Raw genomic sequence first — 16,288 nt, 5'->3', positions numbered from 1 at the left:
TGACCCCTACACATAGTATGTCTTCAGTAAGCATCTAATAAATGAGTGAATGAAGCGATTTGCAGAGCCAGAAGGTTTCAAGGACAACTGCATGGGCCGATTTGGGGAATTTTACCCCAGAGCCGGGAGAAAGGCACCAGCCCCCAGGGTGCTCCTCCCAGCGTCAGGAGGTGGAGTGGGGAGCAGAACATAGCAGGTAACAGAATATGCCATCAATTCCTCCCACCCCTCTAGGTAAAGTGACTTTGCCACTGCTCCTATCAAGAGGTGAAGTCTTGAGAGTTGCCTGGCTGGCTGAGATGATAGGGCATGGGACTCTTGCTCTCAAGGTCATGGGTTCAAGCCTAATGCTGGGCATGGAGCCTACTTAGAAAGAGAGAGAGAGGTGGAGTCTTGAATCTGGGAGCAGAAATGATGTTCTGCCAAGTCCCAGATTAGGCCTTAAGAGGGCTTGTCGCCTTCACTCTTCTCGCCCAAGACCCCCATCTAAGGAAATGAGCCCAGCCTGCTGAAGCCCGGAGATGCTCTAGCTGACAGCCAGGAACCCCCCACCCCCTGCCAGACCTATGCCCCAGGCCTCGCTGGGCCTTCTGGCCAGCTGAGCCTCTAGTGAAATGTGACTGCATGAGGGAGCCCAGGAGAGGAACAGGCCGGAAAACATGATCTCTCCATCAGATATCTACTGCTTTGTGACAAACTGCCCCCAAACACGGTGACTTAAAACAGCAACAGTTTTTTATTGACATAATCCTGTGGGCTGGCTGCACAGTTCTTTTCACCGGGGTCACTCATGTGGCGACAGTCCACTGGCAGATCGGCTAGGACACTGGTGTGCCTGGGCCCCTACCTCCGTGTGGCCTTCCATCTGGGGCTTTTCTAAGCAAGGTGGTCTCGGGGCTCCAAGAGGACAGGCCCCAGCACACAAGGGCTTATCAAGCCTCTGCTTTTTGTCCCACTTGCTGATGTCCCATTGGCCAAAGCAAGTTGCGGGGCTAAGGCCAGAGTCGGTGTCCGAGGGGGTGACCCAAGGGTGTGCCTATCAGCAGGTGTGCTTTATTGGGAGCAGGCATCCCAGCCTGTCACTGGGTGTGAGCCCAGGGCCGGGTCCAGAGGCAGCATGGCCTCTGGGTACCCACCTCCTGGTCTCCCAGAGATGGCACCTGATCATCTAGAAGGCTTCATGACCAGTTGCCAAGTGAAAAGAGGTTAGTATCCCTACTTCCTCTGGAGCTAGAAGTGGCAAGGACAGCAAGGAGGCAGTCACATGAGCAGGGCTCCTCACCCGCAGGGGTGGACCTCAGCCAGAGCCCTGCTCCAAGCCCCACGCATGAGTTTTTGGTGCACAAGCTCACAGGTGCACCGTGGCCCCAAATCCCAGCACCGCCTCTGCATTCCACGAGGTCCTGGATGCAAAGCGCATGCGCACGGCTTAGCACACGGTAAGGGCTCCACTGGTCGGCTCCCCTCCCTGCCCTTCCGACTGGTTCACTCAGGGAGCCCTTGTCTCTGGCCTGGTTGGCCACTCCACCATCAGTCTATCTGTCTGCCCTCGCCTGTCCTCCCTCCACCATCTTTCTTCCCCGCTTCCCGACCCTGGGCCTCCCTGCTGTCTTCGAGAAGGGCTGTTCACTCAGTCTCTATTATTCTCTGCCTTCCTTTCTCCCCTCTGTTCTTTCCCTGTTCATCTGTCTCCAGGTCTCCGGCGCTCTGTTCCTCTGTCTCACTGTCCCTCCCGAGTGCGCATTTCCCTCTGGCTTGACCACTTACCTCTCTCCTTCTCTCTGTCCCAGCGCTTTAGGTCTCCCTTGCTCTCTGTTCCCTCTCCAGGGCTGCAAAGCCTCAGCTGACAGACCAGTGGAGGCCTAGGCCCTAGCCTCATCGCCAGAAGGGCGCCCCGCTCACAGTCCCAGTGTTGGGGCAGGTCAAGAAGGGCCAGTTCTGACCAGAACTGGGGTCGGTGGGGAGCACGCTACTACTGGCAGCTGGTGGGTAGTGTTATCCCGCCCCAAACATCAATAGTGCCAAGGTTGATAATTCCTGCACTGTATGCAATTGTCCCCATTGTCCAGATAAGGAAACTGAGGTTCAGAGGAAGGGATTTGCTCAAGATCACATGGTCAAAAAAATGGCAGATCTGGGATTTATCCCAAGTTCATGTGCTTCCAAGACTCCTCCACCCTTGGGAAGACCACTCTCCGTAAAGGAGGGGTCAGCAGGGAGCCCAGGGAGGGGTCTCGGAGGCCACCGGTGGAGGGTCTGTACGACTCTTGATTAGATAGACTACACATTTTCCATATCTCCTTGTGATCCCACAAAAGCAGGGCCACTTCCTAGATGCCCTACCTCCAGCTCCCCCAGCTACACATACAAATACACACATACACGCACACACTGCAGCCTCTCCCCTCGTTCTAGCGCCTTTATTGGAGTCTGGGGGCTGTTTGGGGACATCAGGAGTCGGAGATTGGGTTTTATGGGGCACATCATGGGGCTGCTGGTGCATGACTCCACCTGGCGTGCAGGCCCCGGGTACCACCTGTCACCACCTGGTACTCGGCAGGTTGGAGCGAGTGGCGGGGGAGGCTGTGAACGCCTCATCGACTCTCCCCTCCACCTTGGTCTCCCACTGGCAGGGAGACAAGAAGCTCGGTCTTCTGCTCGGCAGAATTAATCTGTGGTCAACCCCGTTCCTGCGGCCCCTGCCCGTCTTGCATCAACAGCTTGAAGGGCTGTCTGATCAGTGATTAGCCGGTGCCTGGACAGAGAATCTAGGGCTGGGCCAGGGCACGGGGACCTCAGGGGCTGGGGGCCGACTCCATCATGGAGAGGGGCGTGTGAAAATAAGAGTGTGCGTTCGTAACTGTGAGTGTGCACACGTGTGGGTGTGGGTGTGAGCTCACGTGTGTTCTTATGTATGTACCACATAAGCGTGTGAGACATACTTATGTATGTATACAGATGAGTGTGACTCCAAAGTGAGTGTGTGTGAGTGTGGGTGTGAGTCCGGTTCACCATGTTAGCACTCAGCAAGCTGCTGTTCCCAGCCCGACTCTGCTGAGGGCCACTGACAGAGGGATGAAAGAGCGGATCTGAGCAGGTGTGAGTGTGCGTTATCCGTGAACACGTGGGTGAGTGTGCGTGAGCATGCGTGGTGGCTGCTGAGCCTGCACTTGCCTGAGCCCCGCCTCTGCCTGTGGAGGGGTCTCTGTATCAGCTCGCAGCTTCGGGGGGGGGCATCCCTGGCCTCACTCTCACTCACCCGCAGGCGTGATCCGGACGGCCGTGCCCGACCTTGACCGCGAAAGCCAGGAGCGCTACGAGGTGGTGATCCAGGCCACAGACATGGCGGGCCAGCTGGGTGGCCTCTCCGGCTCCACCACCGTCACCATCGTGGTCACCGATGTCAATGACAACCCACCCCGTTTCCCGCAGAGTAAGTGAGGCCTTCCTAGAGGGTGATGGCCGCATGCATCTGCATCCACCTGGTAGACCCCCAGCACCCCTCCCATCAGGCTTCCATGGCAGGTACTGTGGGTGTCCGTTCATCCTTCCAGCCGCCCACCGAGCTCATGCTTCCCTTTAGGCTTCCACCAAAAGAGAAGCTTGAATCTGTCTATCCATCCAAGGCACCCATTTCCCCCCAGTGCCCCTCCAATCATGCTTCTTGCAGAGGAAGTCCTCAAAGTTGTCTGATAGCCCACAAGCCAAGTAACACGGTTACCTTCCTACCCCTCACCTTGCTTCCTGCCGCGGAGGAGCCCCCATCTGTCCACCTACTCCAGCCCCTCACTGGCCCCCGCACACACCCCATTCCTGCTTATCCATGTGATCTGCCACTGACCCAAGCTTGCAAAGGGAAGGGCCGGGGAGGGGGGCTGGAGTGACAGGTCTGTCCCCACGATGAGCCTGGAGGGCAGGGTGCTGCGCTTCTGAATTAGGTCTTTCCACTCTCTGTCTCTCCAGGCACAACAGGGGACAGGGGGGTGGGGGTGTTCTCTGGCCAAGTCCCCCACCTCCCCCTCAGCCAGCCCCTTGTCCAGCCTTGGGCCCAGAGCCGCGCCAGGGAAGCCGCCGAAGCTGGCAGAGACTAAATGCTGCAGGGAGCTGGGCTGATCCCTATCGGGGAGTCATTACTTGAGGTCTGCTGCTCTCACATTAGGCCCGCCACAGGGGACTGACCCCCGCGAGATAAGGGAATCCAATCCCTTAGCTGAGAGCGCACCATCATCATCGGGGCCTAGCACCTCAGCCTGGACTCCGAGCGGGGTGGGCAGAGCTGCCAGCTGGCTTCGCGTCGCCAGGGAGCCGGGCGCACTAGCTGGGGGCCCCCCCGCCCCCCGATGTGGATGGGGGAGCTTTGAGGCACCGTGTGGAGCGGTGGGGGCCACCCGGGCTTCTGCCCAGTTGTGTGAGGCTCTGTGCCAGTTCTGAGCGGGAAGCAGTGGGGCAGAGCAGAGAAGAGGGACCCCAGGCCCCAGGAAGACTCTTGTTTATTTATTCATTGATTCATCCCTTCTTTATTTTTAACATTTCTTTATTGTGAAATATGCACACAAACGGAAAGGTGTAAAATAGAAATGTCCAGTTTGGCAACTAATTATAAAGCAAATCGTCCTAGAGACCACACTCCTGGACCCCAGAAGCCTCCAGGTGCCTTTCCTGAACCTAGCGGCCCCCCACACCCCCACTTCCAGAGTTAACCATGATCCGCTATTGTGATCGCTACCTCCTTGCTTTAGAGCCAGTTTACCTACATACACATCACCCAACACTATAGCTTAATTTCACCTGGTTTTTTAACCTTAGATGAGCAGAATCATATCATATAACCTCTTTGCGGTTTGCTTTTTTTCCTCTCTTAAAATTATGTTTATGAGGGCGCCTGGGTGGCTCAGTTGGTTAAGCGACTGCCTTCGGCTCAGGTCATGATCCTGGAGTCCCGGGATCGAGTCCCACATCAGGCTCCCTGCTCAGCAGGGAGTCTGCTTCTCCCTCTGACCCTCCTCCCTCTCATGCTCTCTGTCTCTCATTCTCTCTCTCGCAAATAAGTAAAATCTTAAAAAAAAAAAAAAATTATGTTTATGAAATCACATGTATTCATTTTCGTTGGGGCACAGTGTCCCATCGTTTATCTATTCTATGTTGATGGACGTTTGGTTTGTTTCCAGTTTGAGGCTATGATGAAGGATACTGCTCTGAACATTGTTGCACCTTGTGGAACATCTCCAAGTGCCGGTTTGCACGCATTTCTCTGGTGTATATACACACGGGAACAGAATAGCTGGCTCATGGGATATACTTATCTTCAGCTTTACTAAACAAAGCCAAACTGTTCCCCCCATGAAAAAAATGCATGTGTCCATTGTAGCCCATCCTCCCCACCACTTGCTGTTGTCAGACTCTTTAATTTGTGTTAACCCAGCGAGTGTAGACCCATGCTCCTTTTCATTCATTCACTCCCTAGTCACTCACACATTTCATTTATGCGACAGTCTGGTGTTCTGCCAGGCTCGGAGAATGCCTGATGAATAAGAGATGTGGTTCCTGCCTTCCAGGAGCTCACACTCTGGACAGAGGAGAGAGGAGAGAGCAGGGAGAGAAGAAGCAGAAACTGATAGGGAAAGGCAGGAAACCTTACAATGGGATAAGCTTGGTGGCCCTGGGGCACAAGACCAGAGCCTGGAGGTCAGTCTGAAAAGGCTCCCTGGAGGAGGGAACATTCTGTGAGACTGTAGGAATTGGGGAGGGCACAGCAGAAAGGAGAATAAAGAGAGGGGATGCCTAGAGATGAGGAATTATAAGAACCTCAGGCAGGCTGAAGCTGGGGTCAGGGAGAGGGAGGCTGAGGCTGCAGAAGTCGGCAGGGGCCAGGCAGTGAGCATCCTGTAGGGCAGGCCAAAGGGCTGTAGGGCTCCATCACAGGACAGCCGGGAGCTATGGAAGGGATTCCAGCGGGGGAGTGGCACAGCCAGCATGTTTTAGAAACAGCCCCTCTGGCTGCCATGTGAGAATGATTCAGAGGCCACCGCTCCACACAAGGAGTATCCAGACCTTGGGGACTCCAAGAGGCACATTCTCAGCTCCACCGGCCCTACTTCACCTGCACTGGCTCCTCACCTGCAAATCACCCTCATCTTGACCTCAACTCTGGGAGGAGAGCAGGGTACCGCTCGTGTCCCATCTGACCTCATTCCCTCATGTTTCTGCTCTGCTTCTCCCCTCTAGCCACAAAGGCCATCTTGCCATTCTTCAAACATACTGGGCATTGCACCCACGTCAGGGCCTTTGCACCTGCTGTTCCCTCTGTCTGGAATGCTCTTTCCCACAAATCTGCTTGGCTTACTCCCTCACCTCCCTCAGACTTTTGCAGAAATGTCATCTTCCTAGTGAGGCCTTTCTTGATTACCCTATTTAAAACTCCACACACACCCTCATCGGCATTCCCTGTGCCCCTTCCCTTACTTTTTCTCCAAAGCACTTATCACCATTTGATATACCACATGTTTTACTGATGTGATTGTTTGCGTCTTTCTCTGCCTGTTAAGAGGAAAGCACTGTGAGAACTGGGATTTGGGTCTGTTCTGCTTGTTGCTATAACCCCAGTCCCCAAACGGCATCTGGGACATCATAGGTGCTTAATAAATACGTGGGAATGAAGGAATAAATGTCATTAACATCAACAGCAACAGGAAATCGGCATGAAGCCCCGCTCTTTTACCATAATTTGTTCCATTTATTGAGTAGCTACCATGAGCTAGGCACTGTACTAAGCGCTTTCCATGCCTCCTCATCTAAGTTAACGGGGACTGTGACAGTGCTGTTAGGAAGGCACAATTTCCGTTCTACAGATGAGGAAACCAAGAATCAGGATTACACAGCCAGGACTGACTCCAGAGCCTGAGCCTTGATCACTGGGATCCTCTGCACCCCTCATGGGCAGACGGAGAAACTGAAGCCCCAAACACTGGAGGCACTTTTCCTATCAGTCAGCAAATCAACCCAGGGTCAGAATTAGGACCCTCCTCTTTGCACTGCCCGCTTGGGAGCCCCTTGCAGACATTGCCCTCCCGGGAGCCCATCTGGGCCCCTTCTCCTCTCCCCTGAAGCTGGTGGGAGTTGGGGTAGGGGCTGCCCCCCATCTCTGTTCACAGCTGTATCCCCTACAGAAATGTACCAGTTCAGCATTCAGGAGTCGGCCCCCATCGGCACAGCTGTGGGACGGGTGAAGGCTGAGGACTCAGACGTGGGCGAGAACACAGATATGACTTACCACCTCAAGGAGGAGAGCGGCAGCGGCGGCCATGTGTTCAAGGTCACCACGGACAGCGACACTCAGGAGGCCATCATTGTAGTGCAGAAGGTGCTGCTTGGGGCGGCGGGGGGCGGGGCAGACCCAGGGTGGCGGGATGGGGGGGTGGCCTCAGAGCAGCCATGTGGCCCCACCCCACTCCACTCCAGGGATTGGGTCTCTCTGGGGACCCAGGACCCACCTGGGGGAAACAGCGATGGTATCAGTCCCATTTTACAAATGAGAAAATGAGGCACAAAGAAGATAAGCTGCACAGCTAGTTGTGAGAGCCCGGATTCAAACCAGATTTGGATCCACACTCAGAATCACTGTGCTGTGCTCCTTCGAGTCCATGCCCTTCACGCTCATCATTTCTTTTAGTCCTCATGCTTCCCTCTGAAGAGACATCCATTGTTAAGCCCATTTTTACAAGTGAGAAAACAGAGGCATAGAAAAAGAAAAGGGCTCGCCCAAGATCATACCTGTAAGGGGCAGAGTCAGGATTTGAACCCAGGTCTGGTGACTCCAAGCTCTTTCCTTCTTGAGTCTAACAGCCCTCCTCCCCTACTGACTAGCCCAGGAACTAGAAGCTAAAAGAACAAATTCAGGGGTCCCTAGGGGAAGGGGATGGAGGTCAAATGAAAAGCACAAATCCATCTTCTAGAACTTGGTCGTGGGCGTGGCAACTCAGGGCTACTCAGGCCTTTGAGACCATCACCCCAGCCCTGCTCTCCCACAAGAGGTCAATCCCCTGCACTGGCCTGCGAATGATGGTAGGCCTTTGTACGCCTCCAGGTTGGGAAGATCACTCCCTGCCATTGTCCAGCTATTTCTCCTCCCATTCAGCCAGAATCTGTCTCCTAAATCTGCTCCCATCAGCCTGGGCCTTGCCTTCTGGGACACGCAGAAACATTTGCACCCTACAGCCCTTCATTCACTCAATAAGCACATATGACCAGCTCTCTATGTGGCCTGGAGGGTTTGAAAAGAGAGAAGACTCCCAATTTTTTCAGCTACTGCCCAGAAGATTAAAATAGAGTAGCTATTACTTATAATAAATGTATACCATGTGCCAGGCACCCTTCAACTGCTTTTCATGTATTAATCAATCCCTACGACAACCCTCTGAGGTACTATTATTGCCCATTTTATAGAAGAGAAACTGAGGCCGTGGCAATTCAACAATTCGCATCCAAGGTCATGCATCTTGCAGAGCAGACTAGGGCTATGAACCCAGGCAGTCTGGCTCCAGAATCCACCCTTTTAAGCATTATATGGCTTTCAGTCTTCAGAGTTCCATTTTTCCTCTGGAAGATGAGCCCATTTCACAGATGGGGTCCAGCATCACAGAGCAGCAGAGTCAGGCCCTAAGCCCAGCCTCTGCATTTGCTCTTACCCCCAGGCTGCCCCTAGGCCCCTCCCCCGTCTCAGGCCCCCCCACCTGCCCCAGCAGTGGCACCTGAGGCGTCTCGGGGCGCAGAGCCCACACCTGATTGATGACCTGTCTCCAGAACCCATCGCTCACTCACAGGCCCAGCTCCGGCCTGCCTCCCTGCATCCTGATTTCCCAGGCAACAGGACAGAGGAAGGAGGTGGCCGTGTTTACTGCTGGAGAAGGTGGGGGCGGGAGATTCTGAGAGAAAAGGGGGGTCTCTACGCACAGGGCAGGTCTTTAGGAAGGTCCCTTGCCACCCAGATAGCTCCCCCCACATGTTGGAGGCGCCCAAACCCCACCACTGCTATTTCCCTTTGCTATAAGGCATTGTCTTTAGAAGGCCGGAGCCAACACATGGCCATGGAGCTCATTCATCAGAAGGTCACCCATTAGCACTCCCTGATGAGAAGCAAGGCTCAGCATGGGTTTAGCCAGATTTCCAAGGAAAGCTTTAAGGCAGCCTGGCTTATCAGGCTCAACTCATATTAGTTGCTGCCGGCTAGGGACCTGGGAAATGTCTTAAGGAGACCCTCACAACTGAGGCTCAGAGAGGCTCAGAGAGGCTAAATAGATTGCCCACAGACACACAGCGAGTCAGCTGCAGATCCAGTGCGCTTTCCTGGCGTGGGGTTAAGGGCCAGGACTTGGGAGCAGCACTGCCTGGGTCTGAATCCTGCCTCCGCCAGGGCCTAACTGCTAAGTGACCTTGGGCCTCGATTTCCTCTCGTGTAAAAGGAGATAATCACAATACAGCCCTCTTACGGATGTCGTAAAATTAGATGGGTAATGCACTGGTACACAGTAAGTGCTCCGTGAATTAATAAATGCATGAAATGGTCGGACATACTGTGCCTGGGGGGGGGGGGGTTTGGGAAGTCAGATGTCAGCGTCCTTTAGCCCTGATGGGCTGTGTCCCTTGGCAAGACTGTCCCCCGCAGTCTCGATTCGTCCACCTGCAACCAGGGAGGGTTGGTCGGGGGTCTCCCAACAGCCAGTTCCCTGGTGCAGCCCACTACTCGCCGCGCCCCTGCAGAGTCATCGTGACCCTGGGCTGCCTAGGCCCTCTCTGGGCCCACCTCCCCGACGGCTTCTTTCGGCGCGGAGCCCACCCGGCCCACTCACCCGCCCTCTGCTCCCTCCCCGCAGCGCCTGGACTTCGAGTCCCAGCCCGTGCACACCGTGGTCCTGGAGGCCCTCAACAAGTTCGTGGACCCCCGCTTCGCTGACCTGGGCACGTTCCGCGACCAGGCGATCGTGCGCGTGGCCGTGACCGACGTGGACGAGCCCCCCGAGTTCCGGCCGCCCTCCGGCCTCCTGGAGGTGCGGGAGGACGCGCAGGTGGGCTCCCTGGTCGGCGTGGTGACGGCGCGGGACCCCGACGCCGCCAACCGGCCCGTCCGGTGAGACCCCCGCCCGGGGCCACGCCTGCTGCCTGCTCTCCCGCCACCGCCCCGCGCGGACAGACCGCGGGCAGAGGGGGAGGGGCGGGGGGCGGAGAAGGGGGGATGGACACAGAGATGCAGCTCAGAGACAAAGGAAACAGATGTGAGAGTGGTCGCAGAGAGTCAGGGGACTCAGGACAAGGAGGGAGACCCAGGTTTGACAGACACGGCAGAGTGAACAGCGCTCGGCCCCGGTCCTCTCTGTCCGCGGTGGCTCCCTCGGTGCCCTCGGCCTGTCCATCCACATGCCTATGACCCCCGAGTCCACTCTCTTGCCCACCCTGCCGTCTCAGCAGCTCCCCTTGGCTCCCCTAGGCACCCAGAACTCACCACGTTTGGAACTGAGCTCCAGGTCCCTCCACCAAAAACGACCCCAACCTTCCAGTTGTTGAGATCAAAAATGTTGGAGACACCCTGTCTCCTGTCTCTGTCTCCCACCTCCCTCCAGTACATCAGCAAATCCGGAATCCCACCACCTTCTCCACCTGCGCTGCTACCCACCTGCTACCCCTTGGTCCAGGCCACCATTTTCTCTTACCCCGACCGGCATCCGGATTCCGGAACTCCTCCCCTCCCCCCGACTGGTCTCCCTGCTTCTGCCCCCCACCCCCACCCCCACCCCTTTAATCTAGAACCGGCCTGGGGCCAGACTGATCCTGTCCAAACGGAAATCAGAGCTTGGCCCTCCTCTGCTCAGAGCCCCCCAAAGGCACCCATCTGGCTCAGAACAAAAGACCAAGCTCTCACAGTGCCCCCCAGACCCATGAGATCTGGCCTCACTGTAGCCTCTCAGACCATTCCTCCCGAGGTCCTCCTTCCTAGTTCAGGGGGCTCAGCCACACCGGCCTCCTCACTGCTCCACACATACACCAAGCTCACTCCACCTCAGGGCCTTTGCAACTGCTGATTCCTCTGCCTAGAATGTTACCCCCTTAATATCCCCACGATTGGTCCGCTGGCTTCCTCCAGGCCTTTGCTCAAGAGTCACCTTCTCAGTGATGCCTTCCCTGACCACTCTTTCTAAAATTTCATCCCCACCCCAACCCCCAGCCCCAACACTTCACGTCCCCTTTCCTCATGTCACCCTGTCCTCAGTAGCCTTCACCATCGAACACGCTACCTAGTTTTCTAACTCCGTTGTGTGTCTCTGCCGCTACCAGATAAGCCCCATGAGAGCAGGGAGTTCTGTGTGCTCACCACTTTACCTGATGCCCTGCAATCGGTGGACACTCGCTGACTGCCCTGATGAGTGAATGAAACATAAAAGCAGAGAAAAACTGAGAAAAGAGAGAGAGGCTCAGGGGCCTGGGGAGAGCCCCACAGTGAGAGGAGGAGGTCGGAGAGAGGGGGGAGCCAGTGGAAAGACCATGAGAGGAACTAAAAGAGGCAGAGGACCTACCTGACCATGTAGAAACAGAGGAGATCTGCTGAGAAAGCCAGAAAGGGAAAGAAAGAGAAACAGAAAACAGACACAGGGAGAGAGAGGGGTGATTGGGGGAGGGGGGAGACAGGTGGGTGGAGGGGCAGGGATGCTGCAGCTCTGTTGATGTTTCTGGAAGGGTTTGGGAAGTCCCTGACTGTGGCCCAGATTGGAAGAAGGTCAGGTGGAAGAGACGGGAAGAAAGGTTGTAGCAGAAATGATCCAGAGGAGGTCAGGGATGGGGGGAAGGGCCACTGTTGGACAGACGGGAAGGAGATTCCTGAGCTCCCTGCTTCCTCCCTGAAACTGCTGGACATAATCAGGAAGTAATCCAGAACCAACTATGTGGCAGGCTCTGTGCTGAGCACGGAAGAGAGGGAAAAGGGAAGTTAATTTGAGGATCTATGCATTACATGGTTCCAGATGGGTAACGTTCCCCTCATCATCTATGTGAATGGTTCTCTGAGTTGTACAGTGCACAGCATGTGCAATCTTACATGGCAGCCCTGGGTGACGACAGAGAGATGCCTCCCTGCCTAACTGCCTACAGGCTCTCAGACTGGGAAATACCCTCAGGGGTCTTAAAAGACTTCCCGGAGGAGGCAGGAAATGAACTGAGCTGGTACCTGGCTATGGTCAGGTGTACATACGAGGTGAAGGGCATTCCAGGCAGAGGAACAGCTTGTGCAGGCATATGGAGGCCGAGGTAGCCTGGAGAAGAGCAGACCGTGATGGCTACAGTGGACTGAGGGAGATGAGGCAGCAAAAGTGAAGTCTGGCAGGCCTCAGGGCAAGCTGAGGAGCTCAGACTCAGGCCAGAGAGCCAGAGGGCCCGGGGTTGCCTCTGCCCTCCTCACTGTCCAAACCGTCCCACTGCCTCTGAGCTCCTCTGCCGCCCTTCCACTTGGGCTGTCGGGACAGTCTGTCAGCAGCCCCCTAGCCTCTGGCTGGGCCACAGACCTCTCTCTCTCCAGGAAGGGATTATCACCCATGTGTGTGAGGAAACCGAGGCCCAGGGAGGGGAGGAGGTGTCCCTGGGCTCTCCCGGGGAGTTGAGAGCCAAGAGTAGGAGCTGAGTCCTCGCCTCCCAGGTTAGTGCTCGGCCTGTCTGCTCCCCTCCCCTGCACTGTCACGCTCACACCCCCTCTCAGTCTTCTCTCTGCTCCCTCTGTTGGCTTCCCTTCCCTCCGGCTTTTATCTGCACTGAAAGGGCCAACTTTGAAACCAGCTTCTCACCTTCTTTCATCTCTCTTTGCTGGCCCCTTCCCTGGGGCTCCTCAGATGTGGAGGCCGTGAGGAGCTTGCGACAGGTCCAATTTAACACCACAAACATTTATTTATTTTTTTTTTTAAAGATTTTATTTATTTATTTGACAGAGACAGCGAGAGCAGGAACACAAGCAGGGGGAGTGGGAGAGGGAGAAGCAGGCCTCCCACCGAGCAGGGAGCCCGATGTGGGACTCGATCCCAGGACTCTGGGATCATAACCTGAGCCGAAGGCAGACGCTTAACGACTGAGCCACCCAGGCGCCCGAACACCACAAACATTTACCCAACTCCTCCTCATCCTCCGGGAGCCAGGCCTGGGGACAGGAAGATGACTCAGCCAAGGGCAGAGCTGGGGATGAGCGCCCTCTCTGCAGGGGACAGACGCGGAAATAGGAGGCCAGTGAGGGCCCACTGAGAGACAGAAGGGCTCCTCATGGGGCACATGTGCTGCCCAGAGCCCAGCTTGCATCCTCAGCTCCTGGGTTCGCAGGGTCGTGGACTCAGTCAGTGCCTACACGTTGAGTCAAGGGGGAAACAGTGGTAATAAGACCTCATCCCTGCCCACAGAGAGTTTGCCTTCTCCTGGGGAGAGACAGTCATTGTGCTGATAAGAGCTATGAAGGAGTTAAACAGGGTAATAGGATAAGGATTGGGGCAACAGGGGCTACTATGGATCCAGTAGTCCAGGAGTTGACAGATGAGCTGAGATCAGAATGATAAAGTGAGGGCCAACCTGCAAAGATGTGAGGAAGAGCATTCCGGGTAGTGGGAACAGCAAGTGCAAAGGTCCTGGAGCAGGGGCAGCTTGGTGTGTTCCTGGAGATGAAGACATTAAGCGGTATTCTCGGAGATTTTATAGGTAAAATCTAGGCACACTAGGCACCTGGGAAATACAGAGATGCAGATATGCAGAGCGGTTTTCTGAGTTCCTGCACTGGGGAGAGTGGAAAGTGCCTCAGCTTGTTGCATTTCCCCCTCAGGAGGTATCATACGCAGTTTACAGATGAAGAAACTGAAGGTCAGAGAGGAGAAGTGACTCTGCCAGTGTCATTCAGCTTGAAGGGGGGAGGAATAATTTAATCCATGATTGTCTGCTTCCTGAGTTCAGCCTCCTGTTATTTTACCCCAGCTTCTTACTCTCTCTGTGGTTAGGTGTCCTCCCCTGTGCATAAGGCACAGAGATGAATCAGACATAGGCTGACAGGAAGGCTAGGCCCCCATGTGAAGGCATCTGGTGACAGATCTAAGTCGAGTGGTCTTGGGCTGAGGCCGGGGCTTGAGGACTACAGAACTCCAAGGAGGGGCGAGGACTCAATGCACCACCGAGGGGAATGAGCACAGGCTTCTGCATATGGCCCCCAAGCAAGGCTGAGGAGGTGAGGTTGGAACAGGGAGAGGATGCTCCAGGTTGAAGTGATGGTAAGGGCCGGGAAGCAGGAACAGAGTCATGGATTCAGGAGGTTAAGTTCAGCAGCAGGATGATCAGCTGGATGAGCTCATGTCAAGGTGGGCAGAGATGAGGACAGAGGGGCACTTGGGCCAGGCTGGGAAGGACTTGAATGTCAGGTGGAGAAGCGGGACTCCATGCTTAGGCAATGGGAAGCCTTGGAAGCTTTGGAGGGAGGGAAGAGAGTGCTCAGATGGGCCCATCTCTGGGTTAGGCAGCCTTGCAGATAGTCAGGCCCTTGATCAGCCCAGCATAGCCCTACACCGTGGTGAGTCTTCGAACATCAAAACCAGCAAAGCCCACACTGGACCAGTGGGAACAAACACCTCATTTCCTCCCAGCACTCCACAGTGGGGTGCAGCAGAAAGTACATGGGCTCTGGAATCAAAGAAGACTTGGGTTGGAATCTCAGCTCAGTTGTAGAACCATGGGAAGATCACTGGACCTACTGCAAGCCTCAGTTTTCCCATCTCTAGAATGAGCATCATGATAGTACCTGCCTCATTCATTTATTCAAAGATTAGGTATTAAATGCCTACTGTATTCTACTAGGTTCTGTGCTCGGTGCTCCCAGGGTTGGAGGGAGGCTTGTTTGGCACATAGTAGGCCCTCAGGAAATGAACATTAAACATTTTCCTTGTGGCCTGTACACCCATTTCTACCCTTCAATCTGCAACTTGTACTAATCACGTACAAATTCCCAGGCATCATGTTTGGGCTTTGAGTGTGTGTCTCAAGCTTGGGGAGGGGGAGGGCAGGTATGTAGAAAGAATCGCAGATGGGGTGGAGTGAGCAGAGAGGAATCCCTGGTGGGGGGGAGGGGAGCCCCTTCTGCATCTGAAGAGACTCTTCGTCTAGTAGCTCAGGTGGGGGCCGCATCATTCAGCCTGCTGTGCGCGTGTGTACATGAGCCTCCACAAGGGAGCCCTGGGAAGGCTGCACACGCAGGAGCCTGTTGCCTTCCGTATCTCTCACGCCTGTGCGTGCGCTGTATGCACATATTGATGCGGACAAAACCCACATAGTGCACGGCCAGGCCAGGAAGCAGGACCCTCCCCCCATCCCCCACCCTAACCTTGACAGCGGCAGCACTTTGTGCAGTTGGAGTGTGTCCGAGTGCAGGTGTGCCAGGCTGGCCCTCAGGAGGGTGCCCTTAGACGAGGCCCTGCACAGACCTGGGTGTCCACTAACCAGCCCTTTTGACCCAGGGCAAGGCACCTGGCTTCTCTTAGCCCAGCCTCCTCATCTGTGAGATGGGGATGATAACAGTGCCTGGGAAGATGGGAGGAGCTCATGCACGTAAAAGCCTTCTGCAGGCCTGGCACGAAGTCTTGCTGGCAAAAAAAGTCAGAGCAAATCCACAGGTCATGCGGCAGGCGCCCAGCACAAATAGAAGTGTTCCACGGGTAGCTACTTGTCCAACCCTCGGAGCTGCTCAGTAAGGTAGGCATTGTTATTATCTCCATTTTTAAGAGGAGGAAACCGAAGAACAGAGAGATCAAGTGATTTACCCAAGGCCACACAGCTAGGTTTCAAACAGGCAGATGGGCACCAGATCCGCGCTCCTGACCATCATTCTGGGTCCTCCCTTGCACGCATGCACAGACATGCACACACACGCACCACACACTAGCTGACACCTACCCACACTCTGTCTGCACTCCTCCACCCGCACAGGCTCGGGTTCCCCTCCCTGCCGTCCAGGTCCTGGCTGACTGAATGAGGAGCCGGACCTTCTAGATCCACAGCTGCCTCCCACCCTTCTCAGCCTGCTGGAGATACTCCAACGTCCGCTGTCAGCACATGGGGCCTCCCACCCCCGGGGGCACACAGACCACACACCGGTTGGAGGGACTCCCCTGTCCCCCTTACCAGACGTTTCTGAATAATAATTAGAATAACAATCATTCTCTCTCACGGAGTAATTTTCCTGGAGCTCAGCTAGGCACCTTATCCCCCAGCTAGGCATTTAATCCTCCCAGCAACT

At 55.4% G+C, this 16,288-nt stretch overlaps 1 protein-coding gene across 2 annotated transcripts in view; it reads left to right on the top strand.

The window, feature by feature from the left end:
• Positions 1 to 16,288, top strand: part of CDH22 (cadherin 22) — a 67,439-nt gene that overhangs the window by 26,056 nt on the left and 25,095 nt on the right. For both annotated transcript variants that reach the window (XM_036069664.2, XM_078057254.1), the window contains exons 4-6: positions 3,266 to 3,433; positions 7,167 to 7,360; positions 9,870 to 10,123. In XM_036069664.2, coding sequence (XP_035925557.1) covers positions 3,266 to 3,433; positions 7,167 to 7,360; positions 9,870 to 10,123 — 616 coding nt within the window. The remainder of the gene's footprint in view (positions 1 to 3,265; positions 3,434 to 7,166; positions 7,361 to 9,869; positions 10,124 to 16,288) is intronic.

This window comes from Halichoerus grypus, chromosome 10 (genome assembly GCF_964656455.1).
Source record: "Halichoerus grypus chromosome 10, mHalGry1.hap1.1, whole genome shotgun sequence".
Lineage (NCBI taxonomy): Eukaryota > Metazoa > Chordata > Mammalia > Carnivora > Phocidae > Halichoerus > Halichoerus grypus.
Note: the sequence above shows the minus strand (reverse complement) of the source record. Positions and strands in the feature narration are given on the sequence as shown.